Below are 20,665 nucleotides of genomic sequence, written 5' to 3' on the forward strand. Positions count from 1 at the left end.
ACCACAACTATTATCTTTGTTCTCTGAAGGCAGAGAGTGTCTGTACCAGGCCAAACCAGGTCTGTCCTCACTGGTGCCGCTTCCTGGCAGGAGGTGAAGACAGCATGTTGAAAGCAGATCTGGCCAGTGTAGGCTGAAAGAAAATATCCTCCCCCTAATCTCTATTATATGTAGGCTGAGGCAAGTGAAAAGACATCTCTGCCCCCTACTCTCCATTCATCCAAGGTCCTATGGAGCCCAGCCATGACTCATCAGACTGCTGGAGCCCAAACCCTTCTGTCACTCACAAACCAGACAATACACAACCTAGCAGAGGCAGGCTGGATGGTTAGGCAAGAAAAAACCAACTTTCTAAAAGTGCTATTTTCAAACACAGAATGTCAAAACCAACTTTACTAAAAGATGTATTTTAACATTCTGAGTTCAGGCATTCTAAATTTGGTTTTCTACCATGTTCACTGGGTCAGTTAGGATTATAAGATGTTATAATCAAAATGCTCATTCTGGCCTATGAGGACAGGTAGCCTTTCAATAGTGAAAAACGAAATTGGCTGTAATTCACTATCAGGACATGCCACACACACCGTACCCTTAGGCATACCTTAGGGATGTCTAACATGTAGAAAAGGGAAGTGCCAGGGACTGGTAAGTGGGTGCACTTATCAAGTCAACATGGCAGTACTAGACTGCATACATTCTCTGCAATGGCAGGCTTGAGACATACTTTACAAGTTGCTTCTGTGGGTGGCACAATCAGTGCCACAAGCCCACCAGCAGCATTTGATTTACAGGCCCTAGGCACACATTGGGCACTGTACTAGGATCTGACAAGCAAATCAATCATGGAGTCACTAATCGATGGCATCAATTTACAATAGAGAGCACTTGCACTCGTGCTCTGAGTAGCAGTGGCTTAGCGCCCAAAGCACCAAACCAGCAAAAACATATAAAAAACAGAGGAAACAACAGCAAAAAAAATGGAAGGGAGACTCACACCAATGATACCAGATCTAACACGATTCAAATGAAAGCAAAGACAGTTCAAATACTGAACAGGTTGGTGAAAGGTTAAGGTTATACATTTGGAAATTTGGAAATTTAAGGTTATACATTTGACAGAAGAAGAATTCAAAGATTCAGAAAAGCCAAATAAAATAAAATAAAAAAAGGGGGTAAAGAAGAAAGTCTTGAAGTATCGCATTACACTACCATTTTGGTAATTTTTTTTATTAGAATTAGATAATCAAAACTTAGATGTTGGTAGATTTTTTATTTTTTATAGAATATCAATTGACTGAAGTAGAAGTGACTGAACATCCAAAACCTAGTCTAAAACGTAGGTGTATTAAAACTTGCTTGTGTAGTATGTTCTTTCTAATGTTCAAATGGATATTATTAACCGTAATCGTACCTATTCTAATGGTAACTAATAATGGACATAGAACCAATAACGTAACAAGTGGACGAATGAATGATGTCACTAAAGGAACACTGATTACTAATGAAGGACATTTGGATAGAAATTGTTTCCCTCAAGGTAAGTCCATTAATGATTTTGCGTTAAATGTCTTCACTAAATTGCTGTATGAATACACTAACACCATGAATGTGAGTGACTGTTACGTGTGCATGCAATTACCTTTGTCTGTCTCAGAGGGCGTGGCTTATCACCACCTACCGTTAACATATGGTATGTCATGTAGTGTGCTAATGAGCCTGTTTTATGTAACAGGAAAGATAGAGTATCAGTACTCTAATATAGATTTAGTAATTTCAGAAATACCAGTAATAAAAGAGCTAAATATGTTTTTGAGCGCTAAAATGTACGTTATATGGGAGAATTTTTCCACATTACCAAAGCTTTAGATATAAAGCATGCCTATAAGAATATCCTGACCTGTAATTTGCGGATTGAAGACAAGGTTTTCATTGAAATGGTGGAAATGAGAAGGGAGAATTTTCAAAATAAAGCTGCTGAACAGAAGTCCCGCGTACCACTGAGGACTTTTAGAGAAGGAAATTATAAAAGAGGCAAGACATCTGCTGCCATGTTTCTGGACTGGCAACAAAAAGGGACAATGTGCTAGCTTTGAACTAAAACTAACTATAACAACTATTTTATTGGTAGTAGTGAATGTGAACATACTTTTCAGATTACTGAAGGCTGTGGATTGAAGGGTGGAACTGATCTGGTTATCCCAGGAGTCTACTATGCGTGTGGAACAAAAGGCTGTTGTAGACTGCCTGCACATTGGTATAGTAGATGTTATTTTGCCATTGTATTTCCAAAGGTCTATCATGTAGACCGAAATAATAGAAGCTTGAGGGAAGTAAAGCAAGGACTAATACATAACATAAGAGCTAGTTTTTCAGAAATTGTAGGTGATATTTTTAGTGCACTAATGCCCTCAGTGGGAGTCATTCTAAATTCACACAAAATTCGAAAATTGTCTACAATTGTTGATCGATTATCAACAGATACTGAGCTTTTTAATGATAGATACTAAAATGGTTGCCATTAGATTGATGTTTTTACAAAAGGCATGCCCTTGACATTTTTTTGGCAAAAGAGGGTGGAGTCTGTGGTATGCTGAAGGTCCAATATTGTTGCACATATATTCCCAATAAAAGTCAGGGAATGGAGGGATATATTAAGAATATTACAGAGTTACATAATGATCTGACCCCACTGGAGGTTGACAGTGCTTGGGAGAGACTGGGTAAGGGTTTCTCCTCAGTAGTCACATAGTTTTCTACCTTAGGAAGTAGTTTATTAGGAAAAATATTAATACCACTTGTTTCCATAGCAATGATAGCTCTAATGTGAATAACAACTTATACATGTTGTAAGAGTAAGAGAGGAAGAAATGTAGTGACAGAATCAGGTAGTAAATGAAGAGTGAAAAAGAGAAAAAGAAAAGAAATGGAATTAGAAGAAATGAAAGGGGAATACTATGACATGATGAAAAATTTAGATGGAAGTGCCGTAAAAAGAGAGAAGAGTACTGAGTTTTAAAATAAAGATAGCACACGGTATGGTAGGTATTTTTATGACGTCTCTAGGAAGCCATCAAAGGGGGGATTGTTGGAGCTGGATTTCACAAAACGTAACTTGCGCAGAACAACACTCTCATAATACGTATTAACAGTAAGTAGAAATAGAAATTAACAGGCACCTTACACACACACTCGTGGGAAATAATATACACTAAAGCCTATAATTCGGTGAGCTTGAAAGATAAGAGAAAAATGCATGTTTAGGCCAAATCTTCAATTCGTAGTTGCATGTCGCATTTTGCTTCAAAATACTAATTATTCCCGCTTTCTCTCTGAAAGCTAATGCTAGGTAATGTTAACTGTGAATAGTACACGTGAGGTACTGGGTTTTTCAGAACCGGTACCGAACCGGTAACCCAGTGGTGTCAGAGTACACCCAAAGACCTCGGGTACTTTCCTGTTTAGACCACAGAAACTCAGAGTCTTCTAGGTGAAGTCAAGGATCGATTTTATTGGCTGCAACCAAGTAACAGGTGTCCTAGAAGTACAACAACAAGGGATGTATATTCTCAGGAGACTGCTCAATCTTACAAAGCCAGGCTTCTCTTTTTATACAAAATATTAAGCTACAGGCAAACATTCTTACATTTACAGTAGACTATTCAAATATTTTCACTACAAAGAAAAAGCAGAGTCATGATGACAAGCCCACATTACAGTTCGTCCAGCCCACAACAAATTACCCGACAAGGCCCAAAATTTTCATCAGATATCGGTGGACCCCCAATAAAAACGGGCACCTCCTCATCATAAAGCAAGTGAGAGAGAAAAGAGCAGGGACAGGTGTGAGCAAGATTAGGCAGGGTGTGTGTGCGATGAAAAGGGTTTATGGCATGTTGTGCCTTGATGCTATCTCGTTCGGCCACTGGGAGAGGAACTGACCAAACAGGTTCGGCCTGGGGCAATGGTTTCAGCTTGCCTAGGTCAGAGAAAAGTCAATTAAGGTGTACGTGTCCTTTGGAATCGAATTTAGCTGTATTATAAGCCTATGTGAGGGCAACCCACAAAATGGCTGCCGTACACAAAATGGAAGCCAAGGGTTCAGGATGAAAAGAACGATTTTGAGGTGAAATCGTTACTGGAATATGACGAAAATGCTTGTACATAGTGTACTAGCCATTCTCGGTCTTTTGATACCAAAATCGTCATACTACGACAAAGTTTTATTCACGAGTCCAGAATTTTCAGAACTACAAACCCTCCTTTTGCCCTTACATAGGCAATTAACCTATCCTCATGCTAATCTGAGTCCAGGTCTATATTCCTAAAGTCATTGAGATGTTTCTGTAACATCATCCTAGTACTTAGCTCATCTCTTGATACAGGTTTCCTTACACATGATGTAGCACAGAGGCCACATATTGCAGGAGCACACTGCACGCACAGACAGGACAGGAAAAGAATGGCTATGACCATCCCAATGACTATCAGAATTTTCCATCCTCAGGCGGATATCTGTTCCCAGAACCATCCCATTAACGACCAATCTCCTTTATCCACATGAATAGATTCGGAAATCTTATGCAGTTTAGAGATGGCCTGGTACACTGTTGGAGCTTTATCTGGAATGAAAACACAGCAACTCGATTGGATCAATTTACATACCCTACCTCGGTCTGCAAGTATGACATCTAATGCGACCCTGTTCTGAAGGGTCATAAGACGTTCCGACTGGAGCTCAGCAGTCAAGTTACTAAGGGCACCAGCAGTTTCAATTACGGTGGACTCAACCACCCTTGTCAATTGCCTTATGTTCCTGCTGTTAACCATGGGTCCCCAGAACGGCAGAAAACCCTTTGCGAAGTCCCCAAATTCTTGTCCTGCAGTGTCTTCTTTACTCAAGACACCTCTAACTATCCTTGTCTTGTGGTAATCTGCCGCTGCTGTGTAGGTGGGAGGCAACAGGAACGAAACAAAACATGAGCCCGAAAAGTCAGGGGGCAACCATGTATAGGCTCCATCATGGCAGATGAAATATGTACCCTTAGCTGCTAAGAACGCAGGGGAAGTCTGAGACCCAAAAATATACGTTTCAGTACAGACACTCTTCCCTAACTGAGCTCTGGGATTCTTGCCAGTACCTTGCAGACACAGGTGACCCTGATGGGGTACAATCCAAATCGGGGAAGATCTTTTAGATTGCTGTTTCTCACTCAGAGTAGCTCCATATCCGGTTACGTTCCATCCTATATATGCAAGTGTCTCATTTTCCGGGGTAGTTTCATAAGAAATATCTTCCTTAATCATGTCGACTATACCCTTAACTAGAGCACTATTCTTAGGATTGTCTTTTACAGAACGTAGGGGGTGGACTTCACGTGCGTAGATGAACATTGTTCTGTATGCCCACACAGAACCATTATGGCTGAAAGGCAGGACCAGATAAGGGATACCTTTATCCGTTGTGTGAGGCATAAGACCACACACCCAACAGTTAGTCGTGTTCATTACAAGTTGGTGTTGGTGCAAGAGCTGAACAAAGGAGTTATTAATAAACTCTAATCTCCTAGCTGATTCGTGTTCGGGAAGGGGCTGAAAAGAATGAGATGAAACAGTGGAAGGAGGAGGTGTAGGCGATGTAGTGGGTGCAAATGTTACTCGAAAAGAGAATAAAACATATCCTATTAAAAATATCATCACACGGAATAACATGAAAATGCACAATATCAAAAAGCTTTTCTTTGTCATTATTTTACGTATCCTGGCTTTAAAGTTCATTGTTTTGGCAGGTATCTCCATCTCGAAAAACTCCATCCTCTCTAAAGTGCTGCCCGCGATGGGAGGTTGTTTCTGCTAAGGAATGCTTCTGTCAGTCTAGGGCAACTCCCTTAGACCAACCAGAACTGTCGACCTAACGTCGTCAGCTGCACCGTAAAGACTTTGGGCAATCGCGGCCCTAGCAGAGGAACACGGATGGTGGTTTGAAAAACAAAAATAAGCACGTTTCTCAGATGGGAGAGCTGCGCTTTCAAAAATAGTACTTGGAGGGAAAAAAACACTTTTATTAGTTCGTATTTCTCTGCCTCATATTATACCGTTGTTTTCCTGGTATTGTATTATCTTGGAAAAGGAGTTCAGGTTCGGTAGTGTCCAATCGAACTGATGGTGATACAGCTGGTAGCAAAATTTTATCACTCTCTTGTTCAGTAAGTGTACCTTTTACACGTGCATCACTGAAAGGCAGAAAACGTGGCACAGTTTCAGTCTCTGAGTCGGCGACACCCTCCTGGACCCATCGGTCGTATGGCAGAGGCAGAGGGATCCGCTTGCAGTGGATCCCGTGGATCCAGTTTTTCTTCCCCTCCACTCGAACAGCTGATCTTGTGGAAAGAAGGACGAGGTGCGGTCCAGTCCACCTGGGTTGATCGTTCTTTGTTCGCTGGAAATTCTTCACGAGAACCCAGGATCCAGGGTCGATGGGATGACCTGGAGTTTCAGGGACCGGAGGCAGGGTGTCATGGACCTGTTGATGTAAAACATGCAATTTAGCCGTCAATTCGTTCAAATAGTCAAGCAAAACAGGGTGTTTGATTTCACTGAACTTTATGGGCCTTGGCACTCCCCATATGTTGGCCGGGCGGCCAAAGACAATTTCATAGGGACTAAGTTTCACTCGCGAATGCACAGTCATTCTGGTTGATAGGAGTGCTAAGGGTAGAGCATCAGGCCATGTAAGACCAGTGCTCGCTTGAATTTTGGCCAATTTTAACTTTAGCGTGCCATTGTAGCATTCTACTAGTCCAGCTGATTGGGGGTGATTTGCAGCGTGAAACTTCTGATGAATGCCTAGCCCTTCACATACTTTCTTCATCACTCGACCCACAAATTCACTTCCATTGTCACTCCAGACCATTCTAGGCATTCCGAATCTAGGGAAGAACTCTTTCACAAGGGCTTTAGCTGTGGACAAGGCAGTATTGTCCTTTAGGGGATATGCTTCTACCCATCTTGAGAAGGCACAAACAACAACAAGTACGTATTTTAAGTTGTTGCACCTCTCCATGTGGATGAAATCTAGCTGCAAAACCTCAAACGGATACATAGGAGGCGCAAAATGACCAGCTGGAGTTGGGGTTCCCCTACCAGGATTGTGTTTCAGACACACCATGCAATTCTTGACCACATTTTCTGCACACTTAGGAATTCCTGCATTTTGCCATACGGGAGCCACCAACTTACAAATCCCTTTCACACTGATGTGAGCCATTCCATGGGCCATTGTAACCACTGCAAGCACGTACGCATCGGGTAACAACCATCTCTGATGCTCTGACAATTCAACCCAACAACCATTTGCATCCATTCTACCCGTACTTTCTCTCCACATGTTCAACTCTTTGTCTGTAGCTTCAGCTTGGATCGATTTCACACTCTCTATCGTGTCTTCACACATTCCAACATCACCAACCCATCTTGCAGGGCCTGCAACATACATTCGGCTCATCACATTCCTTGCAGTTTCTTTCGCGATTTCGTCAGCAAATGCATTTCCGTAACCAACATCATCAGTCACCTTCTTGTGAGCACTACATTTCACAATCGCAACTTGTAGAGGCAAGGTCAGTGATTCAAGAAGCTCATTCACCAACTGACCATGCTGAATCTTAGCTCCATTTGAAGTCAGGAACCCACGTTCTTTCCACAATCGTCCAAAACTGTGATCCACTCCAAACGCATACTGGCTGTCGGTGTAGATGGTCACTTTCATTCCTTTCGACAACACACATGCTCTCGTGAGTGCAATCAACTCTGATGCTTGAGCTGAATTATGTGGAATACGTGCAGCTTCAACAATCGTATGCAGAGTCGTGACAGCATATGCTGCAGTCGTATCACCATTCGGAAGCTTGAAGCATGAACCATCCACCCATAAGGTACCATCACACTTTACAAGAGGAGTGTCCCTAAGATCTATTCTCCCTTTCGTTTCTTCTTCTGTTCTTAGAAAACAATCATGCTGTTCTGAAGCATCTAATTCCTCTACAATTGGCAACAACGTAGCTGGGTTGAGTGTGTTGCATCTTTTTATGTGCACATGACTCGCTAACAATGTCAACTCGTAACCTGACAATCGAGCACTAGTTAAGTGCTGTGTCGGTTCTGTTTAACAACGTTTCTACTGCATGGGGAACCATTACAATTAACATGTTATTCATCACTAGACCAGCAGACTGTCGAATAGAAACAGCTGCTGCCTCTGTTGCTCTTAAACAACTCGGCAATGCTTTAGCTACCGGATCCATAGTCGACGAAAAATATGCACATGGACGCTGCTTGTCTCCAAACAACTGTGTCAACACTGACAATGCACAACCCTCTTTCTCATGAACATACAATGTAAAGGGCTTACTGTAGTTGGGGGTACCCAACACAGGAGCCGAACATAATGCTGTGCGCAATTCAGAAAAACTTTTCTGACACTCTTCAGACCAAGGAACGGGATTGGGTGTATCTCTACACGGTAATGCCACTAAAGGTTTGGCTAATAACGAAAAATGTGGTATCCATTGCCTGCAATATGATGTAATGGCCAAGAAAGCACGCACTTCTCTCTATGATCTTGGCACACTCAATTTCGCTATTGCCTGAATTCTTTCTGTGGTCAGTTTCCTTCCCTCCTTCGATAAGAGATGACCTAGGTAGGTCACTTCTTGTCGACAATATTGCAATTTGGAAAGTGACACCTGGTGATGTAAATCACACAGATGACGCAACAATGACAACGTGGCTTCTTTACAGATTTCCTCAGTATCTGCAGCAACAAGCAAATCATCAACATACTGAATGAGGGTAACGCCATCAGGTAAAACAATCGTATCAAGCTGTGTCTTTAGATCTTGACTATATATTGATGGACTTTCACAGTAGCCCTGGGGAGCACGTTTAAAGCGGAAGCTTCGTCCTCCTAAACTGAAGCCAAAATTATCCCTGCTCTCCTCAGCAATCGGGATGGTGAAGAAAGCATTCTTCAAGTCAATCACCGAAAACCAGGTGGCAGAAGCTGGAATCGTAGTCAATAGGGCAGTAATGTCAGTAACAACTGGGAATTGTGGCATAACTATTTTATTCACCTCTCTAAGATCAATCACAAATCTGTAAACAGGTGGCTGAGAAGGATCAGTACGTTTCAAAACAGGCAAAACAGGGCTATTGCAAACGTTGCCTCTTGTTTCTTCAATCACATCTTTTTCAATCAGATCGTAAACGATCGCTAGCAAAGCTTTTTCACCTTCACTAGAAATTTAGTATTGGGGAATTTGTGGCATTTTAACATTGGCTTTCAATGTCACAACATATGGTGGTATTTCCAAAAGACCCACATCATTAGGACCAGTAGCCCAAAGAATATCAGGAAGAAACGACAATTCTGTTGGAAGTTTATCCCTTGACAAATACATTGGAGAAACCACTTTCTTACCCAGTGTAAGTTGTACTCCCGAAGGAGAACAGTACAAAGTCGTATACAATCTTTTTAACAGATCCAATCCTAACAAGTTTTCACCACAACCTGTTGTCAGAATAAGGGGTGCTTCAAATTCACAAGGACCAACAGAAAGGGACATAGGACTAGAAATCGGGTTCCCAACCGGGGCGCCAGAAAAACCTACAGAAACATTCATTTCGCCAGACAAAGGTGCGCCAGGGAGTTTTGAGTGCATAATAGAACTCTTTGTAGCACCAGTATCCAACAGAAAAGGTTCTGACACACCTGATGTAATCACCTCAACTTATGGTCCACTCTGATCTACTGGAACTGAAAAAACTCCCTCTCTTTGTCTATGGCTGTCCTAGCAATCATTACCTTCCATATGCTCATCTTCTGCATAGTAATCATCAGCATAGTATTGAGCTGTCCTACCAGACGTATTATTCTGCTGATCAAAACTATTCATAGAATTTTGAGGCGGAAAGGAAAGTGCATTCTGAGGGACGTTTCCACGTCCTCTACCTCTAGGCGCTTGTTAAACACCTCTACCTCTTGTGTTTGACACAACATTTGCGCGCTGTAGCAGAATAGGGCAACTATACTTAAAATGACCCTCTTTCTTACAATATGAACACTGATTGGGGCCTACAGGAACACGTGGTTGAGTATATTCGACTCTTTGCGAGTTCCTCTGATACTGTTGAGGCTGCTGATAATTATTCTGATAGTTATTCTGACCACCATTATTCTGGCCACCACCACCACGTGGCGAATATGCTTGCTGTAACAAAACCTTCGTTTTTAACTCTTTAGTTTTCTTCTCTGCTCTATCTTTCTCGTCTTTGTCTCGATTTTCGTAATACTGTGCAGTAGCCAATATCTGTGCTGAAGAGGAAACTGCCCAAGAACTCTCTGAATCTTTTAACTTTTTACACAACTCTGGAAGCAGATTGTGCACAAATTTATCGACGAACAATCGCTGACCACCTTCTGTGCTCATATCTTGACCACTGTGGTCGACAAACGTTTCTTCAAACCTGGTGAAAAAATCAGACACCGTTTCATCTTTCTTCTGCTTACGCGCAGACAACTTATCCCAATTTACATGCATCGCAGGCATTATCGTTTTCATATAATCAATGATCCTACCAGGGAGTTCTGCTACTAAAGGCTCAGGTTTAGCACCACCAATTTGTAGGGCATCTGCAGCCGCAATATTAGCCCATGAGTCACCTAACTCCTGGTCATTTTCTGCATGACGAATCTTTCCCCATAAAGGCTGTGGAACAACATTCCCAAACAACATGTCTATATCCGCTAAATTCATGATGCATGACCCTGCAGTCTGTGACAATTCCTTGTAATACCCTGCAGGATTTTTACGGGGGTCAGGCAAAGTCTGTTTAAGGGCCAAAACTTCAGCTCGCTTCCAAGGAACATGTACCCACACACGCTGAAAGTGTGGCAGAATAACCGGATTAGCATTTGCGTCACCCTCTCTCCATTGTGGGGGAACTTCTCTCATGGGATATTGTCTTCCCTTCTTTTTGACAGAAGAATCAGACTCAAACAACGACTTAGAAACACCTTCAGTCCTAAGCGACAACAACGTCGCAACTACTTTCCTAACATCTGAACCCACAATTGCGCCTTTTGAAAATTCGAACCGTACATGGCTCAACTCGGGCGGATTAGAATCCAAATCATTTTCCTCTAAATCTTCACACAGGAAAACACACATTTTCTCAAAAACGTATCTCTGCGTTGATGCTTCCCACTGATGGAAGACATCCATAACAGAATTTAGATCATATATTGTCGGGTCAGTCACCCATCTATGTGCCAAATGATTCAACGTTTCCTTCTCCCTAGAATCAGGCTGTTGGCTACGCAACTGTTTATGCTCAGAGACAGGAGCCGGACTTGCCGCTCCAAAGAAAGGAAATAAAATACTAGTAACAGTACTAGCCACTCTCTGACGAACAGAAGGAGAAGTCGATGAAAAGACAAGAGGGAAAGCAGGGTGAGATGAGGCAGATGCAGAGGCAGTGTCAGGAGCAGTACCAGGAGTGGTAGTCGATATAGTAGTCAAAGTTGTAGGAAGTATAGGAAGAGCAAATGTAAAAGTCAGTGGCCCTTGAGGAGGCTGCACCGGAGGAGCAGGAGCCAGCTGAAGAGTAGCTGGTGGGTGCTGTGGAGGAACAGGAGGCACAACAACCACAGGTTGCGCAACTAAAGGTTGCGGGGGTGTCGTAGCATTCTGCGCATAAGGCGGTGGCGAACTTAACAAATGCGACATTAGGGGATCTTTTTCAAGTTCTTTTGCTGCATCTTGTTGAAGAGGCAGCAAAACTGGATAGCATTTATCTATCACCATTTTACGTTGCCTGTGCAACTGCTCACTCATCTGTTCTTCTTCATTGTCTTTAAACTGCATAGCAGCTTGCATTATCGAAATACCCCTTTCTCTCTTATTTTTCTTCGCTAATTTAATTTCCTTCTGTTTGGCCTCCTTACGCCATAGGCGGAAAGAGTCAAACATCGCCGGCCGGGCTTTCTTCTTAAAAAGTTTAACTTCGAGGTTGTCTAAGATTTCTGTGTCAAAGCTACCATATTGGGGCCATTTTAAAACACCATCTTTTCTGGTGTATTTGATCCACACTTCATTGTATGTGATGGGGCCTACTCCATGTTTCACATATAATTCATATGTCGGAGTTCCAATCGGAGGAACCGGACACGAGTCCTCCAATCGGGAATCCCTATTACTACAACCAAGACAAAACAAATTTCCAAGTCTGCTAAGACCAGGCATCTTCACTCTCTAGTCTAGCTTCAAACTTCAAAGGATTATCGATTACGATATTCTCGTGAATACACGAGTCCTTCGGCTTTGGCGCTTGCAAGTTCCAAATTAAAGATCCCAAAGGGATACCCAAAACTAAGAACCAACTAAGGACTGGGAGACGCTCCACTTATACTTAACTGAGATATCGATGACGTCACCAGAAGACTCGTCTATCGTTTCGCTCTCCCAAACTTCAAGGGTCCAAATCAGGGCAATAGCCAGGGCAGCAGTCCTTTGTAGCCGTCGGGAAGCGGGGAACCTCGCAGCAAAGACTTTCGGACCACGTCGACATGCAGGGGTCGATGAAGTGGTAGCCTTCCTCCTGAATTTTCTCACAAAGCTCCTCAAGAACTTCTGGCTGGACCGGTACCGCTGGTATCGCCCCATGTTGGGCGCCAACTGAGGTACTGGGTTTTTCAGAACCGGTACCGAACCGGTAACCCAGTGATGTCAGGGTACACCCAAAGACCTCGGGTACTTTCCTGTTTAGACCACAGAAACTCAGAGTCTTCTAGGTGAAGTCAAGGGTCGATTTTATTGGCTGCAACCAAGTAACAGGTGTCCTAGAAGTACAACAACACGGGATGTATATTCTCAGGAGACTGCTCAATCTTACAAAGCCAGGCTTCTCTTTTTATACAAAATATTAAGCTCCAGGCAAACATTCTTACATTTACAGTAGACTATTCACATATTTTCACTACAAAGAAAAAGCAGAGTCATGATGACAAGCCCACATTACAGTTCGTCCAGCCCACAACAAATTACCCGGCAAGGCCCAACATTTTCATCAGATATCGGTGGACCCCCAATAAAAACGGGCACCTCCTCATCATAAAGCAAGTGAGAGAGAAAAGAGCAGGGACAGGTGTGAGCAAGATTAGGCAGGGTGTGTGTGCGCGATGAAAATGGTTTATGGCATGTTGTGCCTTGATGCTATCTCGTTCGGCCACTGGGAGAGGAACTGACCAAACAGGTTCGGCCTGGGGCAATGGTTTCAGCTTGCCTAGGTCAGTGAAACGTCAATTAAGGTGTACGTGTCCTTTGGAATCGAATTTAGCTGTATTATAAGCCTATGTGAGGGCAACCCACAAAATGGCTGCCGTACACAAAATGGAAGCCAAGGGTTCAGGACGAAAAGAACGATTTCGAGGTGAAATCGTTACTGGAATATGACGAAAATGCTTGTACATAGTGTACTAGCCATTCTCGGTCTTTTGATTCCAAAATCGTCATACTACGACAAAGTTTTATTCACGAGTCCAGAATTTTCAGAACTACACACGGGAGGGTGGTACACAGTGAAAACTATATGGTCATATAATTAATAAATGTCTATTTGCATTAACTGTAATATGCTGGATGCCAACCCCGTCTTGGTTAACGTTGTTCCGAGTGAGAGGGGGAAGAGATGAGGAGCTCTACCGAACTGACAGAAGCAAAACAAACATGCTGAGCTCAGCATCCCAGAACATTTTCAGACTGCCAAAGAACATGGACGACCATGAGGTAGGATGTCTCTTTTGCAGAAGATGCTCAAATATTGAATTCATTTTTATCAAACTGTATCATTTGAATGTAGTTTGAATAAAGAACTTGAGAAACTGTGGGAACAGAAATTAGGACAGTGAAATGTCTAACGTTTGGGGTGAAGTCACTGTAGACTGATAGAACCGCCTACTGAGATGGCCAATCAGCTGTTAGAATATGTGAGTTGTTGCAATTTATGTGGGATGGATCTGGAGATTTTAAGGTATAATTGCGATGCCTTTAGGGGTGTGGTTTGGACTTGCAGGGAGGAAGGGAAGAAGGTGGGATGCGTCGCTGATCGTCGGTTAGCAGAGCGACCTAGCTGTTTCCTGTCCTTAACCTGTCTCGGGTCCTGTCTACTTTGTTTCTTGATCCTATCTCGGGGACCCTCACCATTCTCTAGGCCAGGAGAGGGGGTGGCTTCCCCACAGACCAACTAGGAGATGTTGACTATGAATCAATAAACAACATTGAAAACTAAAATCATTGAAACAAAATTGACCCCAGCGCATCAGGGATATGGGTGAATGTGTATGGGCCATTGTATGTGATATTTGTTAGTATTTATCCCTGATCAGATATTGGTTTCTGCGCTGGATCAATTGCTTTTGGTGAGATTAGTCACTACCATGATTTTAAAGGAGTGGGGGTTTACGGGATTATATTGCACAAATTGTGCAGCCCAATGTTCTACGTTTTATCACTGTTGAAAAGATTCTCTCCTTGCTATACACCATGGCTCACTGCACATCATAGTAAAAACAAGCATTTGCAATGCAATGGGGCTCGCATTTACGCGAGACCTATTGCATTGCAAACGGTAGTCATCATGGTCAATGGGAGGGGGGTACGAACAACAGGAGTGCTGCGGGGAGAAGCTATGGGAAATGGGAGTGTGGGTGGTGGGAGGGGGCAAGAAGGCACAGACAACGGGAGTGCTGGTGGGGGCAGGGGGTAAGAAGGCACACACAACGTTAGGGAGGGGAGAGTAGAGAAGGCAGTAGGAAAACCTCATTAAAATAAATAGTGCTCACAGTCTAAATAACATGTACCGTATAACACCAGATATAATGGGTCCGGTGACCATGAGAGGATACAAATGACGACATGGTCATCATAACGAGGGATTAACAAGCCTATGAACGAATCGAAGGCAGCATTTAGAAAGGACAGCAACACAAGCCAATGAAAAATATGGGCGGGGAGTGGGCAGGGCTTCCCTCACGTACTGAACTACAGCAGATCTTCACCAGAGCTGCGATTGCATGCTGACTCTAGGCTCAACCTAAAAATGAAGGCCTTTCCCTCTCATGCCTGTTCTTTTTGTGATTTGGAATGGGTTGGTAAGTAATTTTTGTGGTTCAGAAAGAATTTACTGAATGACAAAACGAGTTTAGTAAATTAAAGTTCATTTTACAGTCACAAATACATAGGGTGTGTGAATGGCAGGGTGTTTGAATTCCAAGCTCTTTAGTACACACCTTAGGAGGGATCTCTATGCTAGGGTACCGGTTTGCCAAGAGATGGTGATGGGGGGCACACTGTTAAAGGGAAGGAGGATACGCAGGAATGATGTATGATGGGCAGAAAGGGCTTAGGATTACACTGAAGGGAGGAACTTTATTTTGTTTCAAATTTTTGTAATTTATAAAGTTGTAAATATTCACCCTGAAGTACTGCGGTACTTGGGGGCTCCAACCAAAGAGATAAACCAAACAATTTAAGCTAATGAATCAGGAGACCAACTGCAGCTAGATTGAAGCACACTGAGGAAAGCCATGTTTTCACATGTTTATGAAAGGCTGATAAAGAAGTTTAAGTGTGCATAATGATAGGAAAAGCTTTCTGATGTTTTGCGAGAATGTAAATTACAAACTTGTTAAACAAACAATTCTCATTAGTAGTTCATCAGGCCCACAGGTACTAACCATCGAGTTTATCTGATTTTGAAGTGACAAGTCAGAGTCAATATTAACACCTACGTTCTTGACACAGAGTGCTGCCATTGGTTTGTCTCCCAGATAAGGCAGCAAGAAAGGTAACTCTCCTATTGGTGATGGTCTAGGCGGGGACAACATTTCTGTTTTGTACCATTAGATAAATTGCCTCTTTTACTGTCAGTTTCACATTGACAATTCCTTTATAAGCACACATGGATAATCTCTGTGCTTTCTCTAGATATCAGAAAAGGTTGTGCGCCTCATCACTCACTACTTAGGCACGTAAGTTCTGCCCATTGCACTTTACCGCACACACACATTATACAGAGAGAATTAATCCTACATGTGTAAATCAGTCTACAATAATGCAAATTCCAAGGTATCGGCATCACAAGTCATCCCGTAGGCAGTATATTTTGAGAGTGTTTGGCCTGGAGTAGTACAAACTCAGGATAAAGGGCCATATGTAGGTAATACGTGTTTGCGATTCTCAAATTGCGATTTTTAGGGAATCGCAATTAGAGAATCGCAAAACGCAATGTCGGTAGGATTAGCAAAATATTTTGTGAATCCCACTTATTCTTTATTTGCGAATCGCAAATTGAGATTCGTAAGTAAGGAATACCTTCTCATTCATTCCTATGGGCTAGAAGGCCCATAGGAATGAATGGGAAGACATTCTCAATTTTGGATTCCCAATTAGAGAATGGCAAATTGAGAATGCAATTTCAAGGTTGCAAGGGTGTCAATAGGATACCCTGATGCACCCCTGAAGCTAACATGTGTGCACATGTGGCGCACATACATGACCATGGCATATGGCGCACATGCACATGCATATGTGGCACACATACATGCCCTGAGGGCATGTATGTGCGCCGCATGGCACTTTGAAAAATGCAAAAAAGAGAATTTTTAGAAGCAATGTAAATTATCACCAACCTGAAGTTGATAGTAATTTGCGATTACTTAAGCCAAACTCGCACAACTTGGGTGCTTCCTACATTGCATTTAAGGAATCGCAGTTTGCAAATCCTTATATTCATTCGCAAAATAAGGAATCACAAAGTTTGCCATTACCTTATTTTGCGTTAGGGTTTTTGTGTGTACATAGCACACTGCCCAAATTACGATCGCAAACACCGAAATTCTGCGAATTTCAGCATTAGTTATCGCAATTAGGCTTCCTACATATAGCCCTTAGAACGTACATCAGTGGTTGGGTTTGGTTTTACTAATAAGACTGTATTTCCACCTAAACAAATTATTTTTTAGCAACAGTAGAATAATGAGAGACTGGGGATAAAATGTCTAATCTATACCAAGCTGTCTATTTGCAGCTCTTGGATGACAGTTTATAGGCCACTGTGTTATATTAGGATTGTAACTAATGAGCTGCAAGTAACAAAAGGATTTCTGTGAGAAAAGTAGTAACCCACTGAGCTATCTCCATAAAGTACAGTTCTGTGATCTACACAAGTGCACATTCTTTGCAGCAGGCATATTAACCCTCTGCACTACTTCATTATCTACAGCAGGAACTTTAATCACCCGCGTTATTTTGACATTGCTATTGTTGGATGAAAACTGCTGGACTTCTAAGGAACCCTGCAGAAGGTGCTTTGAAGCCCATTCTATTTCTAAAGCTGACGGCCCCCAAGATCAGGGCCAGGTAGCACCGCAGGGGCTGCACGCGGATGTCTGGATAATGCCAGATCAGGGAGAGATGTCCCCTCTCCCAGAAACCCCCTTAGCTGTGGTGGTGAGGTAGGTGCCACACTAGACCAGGCAGAGGCTCTGCTCTCACTGGACTCTGACAGGGGTTTCTGATGCTCACGCCTGTCTGATGGCAGATCTTGTTGGGTTTTCCTTTCTCTGTCACTGACCCCTAGAAGTGCTGCACCTGCAGATGCCTGTACAATACCAGCTCAGACTGGTGTTCCTGCTCTCTCCCAAAGACCTCCAGGAGGCTGCACATTCATGACATCTGTATAACAGCTGTTCAGGCAGAAGCCCTGCTGTGGTTTCACATGCTCATTCATTCATAATATCAAGAGCTCATCAAGCACACTGAAGTTGTAGAATTCCTGAAAGGAAGGTCTTCTCTCTCCCAAAGACCTCCAGGAGGATGAACATTCATGACATCTGTACAGCAGCTGTTCAGGCAGAAGTTCTCATTCTTTCTCACACTGCCTCAGAGGAGCGGCTCATTGGTGATAACTGTACAGTGATATATCCAGCTGCGCGTCACACATGGTGATACATGTGTAATAACAGACGAGGCTGTCACAGCCCTCAGGGGGTCTGCAGATGTGGATGCAGGCACCCCTTCAAGCAGATGTTCCATTTCTCTGTCACAGACCCTGCTGTGGTTTCACATAGTCATTCATTCATAATATCAAGAGCTCATCAAGCACACTGGAGTTGTAGAATTCCTGAAAGGAAGGTCTTCAATTACCTGCAAATGTGCGGGCCCATCTCCAGTCTAGAAGAAAATAGATGATATTATTACTTTTATATACTACATACCCAGAAATTCAACTTTGTCAAACAAATATTGATAAACCAATGTGTAAAGCTCTAGAGTATCAGTATTTCAGTCCAGTTCTTTGCACTGTGTTTCTGAAGGAGACCGTGGAGCACCTTCACAGTGTGATATGCCTGTTGGATGCTACCATTTCATGCTGTTCACGGGGTTTGTGTCGCTTCTCGTCATGCATTTCAAAATACAAACAAAGATACAATTCATTCTATATAGTTCTTGGTGTTCAGTGGATTGTGGGATTACAGTGCTGAATGGTCTAATACAGGGCTGTCCAATGGTATTCCAAGAGAGCTGGATATTGGCATAGTTATATGATAATCACTGTTTAGGGGTCTGGTTTAAAGTTTGCTGGTATCAGAATTGTGTTTGTTTTGTGGAATTGCTAAATGTGGAGGGTGATCTGCCGCAGGAGGTTCCTCTACCAGGCAAACATTATGGTTGAGGAAATTTAGCAAAAGGATTCTGCTCTTAATTTAGGGCTACTGCTTCTTTGGAGTTTTTCTGTTACCAACTAACTTAAATGTAAGTCAGATCCCATGTATTTTACCATTTTACTTAGGGGTGTCCAATATTGGTTTAAAAAGACTGTATCCATGGCAGGTTTTCAGGATGTCAAAATCATGGACCTGGCATGGATCTGTTCTAAATTGGACACCCTTGATCAAGACTAGTTCTCTGTCGACATTCAAAAATGGAACACTGATACAGAGATAAAAGAAACATTAAATAACGCAGACTGTTAAATTGTGACTCAATTCACTTTTGCTTCCTCAGAGGGGATCACAGATATCCCCAAAGCGACATGTGGGCATGTTTCAACTTTCTTTTGTAGAGAAAGTGAAACAGATTGAACTATCACTTATTCACACTGTGAAAGACCAGAACCACAAAAACACATTCTGGTACTTAAAGGTATACAGGTTTTCAGTCAAATATGTCACCCCTGTAGACCTGTTTATTACTATTAGCAAGGCCATGTCCTCTTCACATTTCTCTTCACCCCCCCAGCTCCATGGACCTGTAGTTCTGTCACACCTTACTGGATCACTCAGCTCTTCTCTGTCTCAGGAAACAGCCTCCTAGATTGTCTGAAAATCAGACAGGCATCACTATCACTCAAGAAAACTGTTGGTGAATCAAAAGAATCTCAATAAATTCTGCGCTTCCTTCAATTTACCGTTCCTGCCCAAAGTGTTCGTATGTATTAAGGCAGCTCTGACTCTTCATGGACGAAAATGACATAGTAGATGAGCTCAAACCATGCTTTAGGTTCGGATGCACCACCGAGAATGCACGTTGATGACGGCTGAGGCTATTTTCCCTATCCTGATTAAGAGTAATTCATGCCCTCTTTTCCTCCTTGCCTGATCAATGGCCTTTGACAGAGAGCACCACCCGCTCTCCTGAAGATAATCAAGAATAGAAAGGGTATCGTTATTGCAACAACAGCTGGTCTTTGGCACATCTGAATACTGTGGTCAGTGCATTAAAAAACAACTTCCTCTCCAATCCTGCTTTGAACATGGAGCTGCTTGGTGCTCTACTCACAGATAGCGGATATGCAAATCAGTCTGACCCTGTGCCTCATGGAAACAGTCCAGCCCGAACTGCCAAGCACAGAGTCAGACTGATTTGCATATAGCCATGTCTGAACTGGGGTGGCAGAGTGGGCTAAAGAACGGTGATGGATTAAACCCAGATCTTTTGACTGGATGTGAGTGTTTGATTGATTCAGATGTTCCGTCCATCACCACCCCCTTTTGTACCACTTTTGGCAGCCACTAGTGTGGCAGGGTATGCTCAGACATGAGTTCCTTGCTCACTTTGCCACTGGATTCAAGCAAGCCGGGCTGAAGACGGCTGGAATGCCAGAAACCGGTCCTCGAAGCTTGTTTCCGGTCCAGGGAAGGCATGGCTTGGCAGTTCGGGCTGGACTGTTCCCATGAGGCACAGGGTCAGACTGAGTTGCATATAGCCATGTCTGAACTGGGGTGGCCGAGTGGGCTAAAGAACGGTGATGGACTAAACCCAGATCTTTTGACTGGGTGTGAGTGTTTGATTGATTCAGATGCTCCGTCCATCACCACCCCCTTTTGTACCGCTACTCACAGATAGCAGCATCAACATTCACCAATATAGCAATAGCAGCATTGACAATCATCAATATACCGATGGCAGCTTCGCCATAAACATCCCACAAAACCTCCATTTCGTCCGATTGTATCCACCAAGGGAAGCATCCATGAAAACATTGGCAAATTTCTGGACAAGTACTTTCAGCCTTTTGTCCTGAAAATCAGATCACATGTACGTGATAC

General features: G+C 42.9%; 1 protein-coding gene across 1 annotated transcript in view; it reads right to left on the reverse strand.

Moving 5' to 3' along the window:
* LOC144752371 (butyrophilin subfamily 3 member A3-like) overlaps nucleotides 1–20,665 on the reverse strand; it is a 400,845-nt gene that overhangs the window by 128,815 nt on the left and 251,365 nt on the right. The window contains exon 17 of the mRNA XM_078640306.1: nucleotides 18,261–18,287. Within this exon, the coding sequence (XP_078496432.1) occupies nucleotides 18,261–18,287 (27 nt within the window). The remainder of the gene's footprint in view (nucleotides 1–18,260; nucleotides 18,288–20,665) is intronic.

The sequence above is a fragment of the Lissotriton helveticus genome, chromosome 5_1 (assembly GCF_964261635.1).
Source record: "Lissotriton helveticus chromosome 5_1, aLisHel1.1, whole genome shotgun sequence".
In the NCBI taxonomy this organism is placed as follows: Eukaryota; Metazoa; Chordata; class Amphibia; order Caudata; family Salamandridae; genus Lissotriton; species Lissotriton helveticus.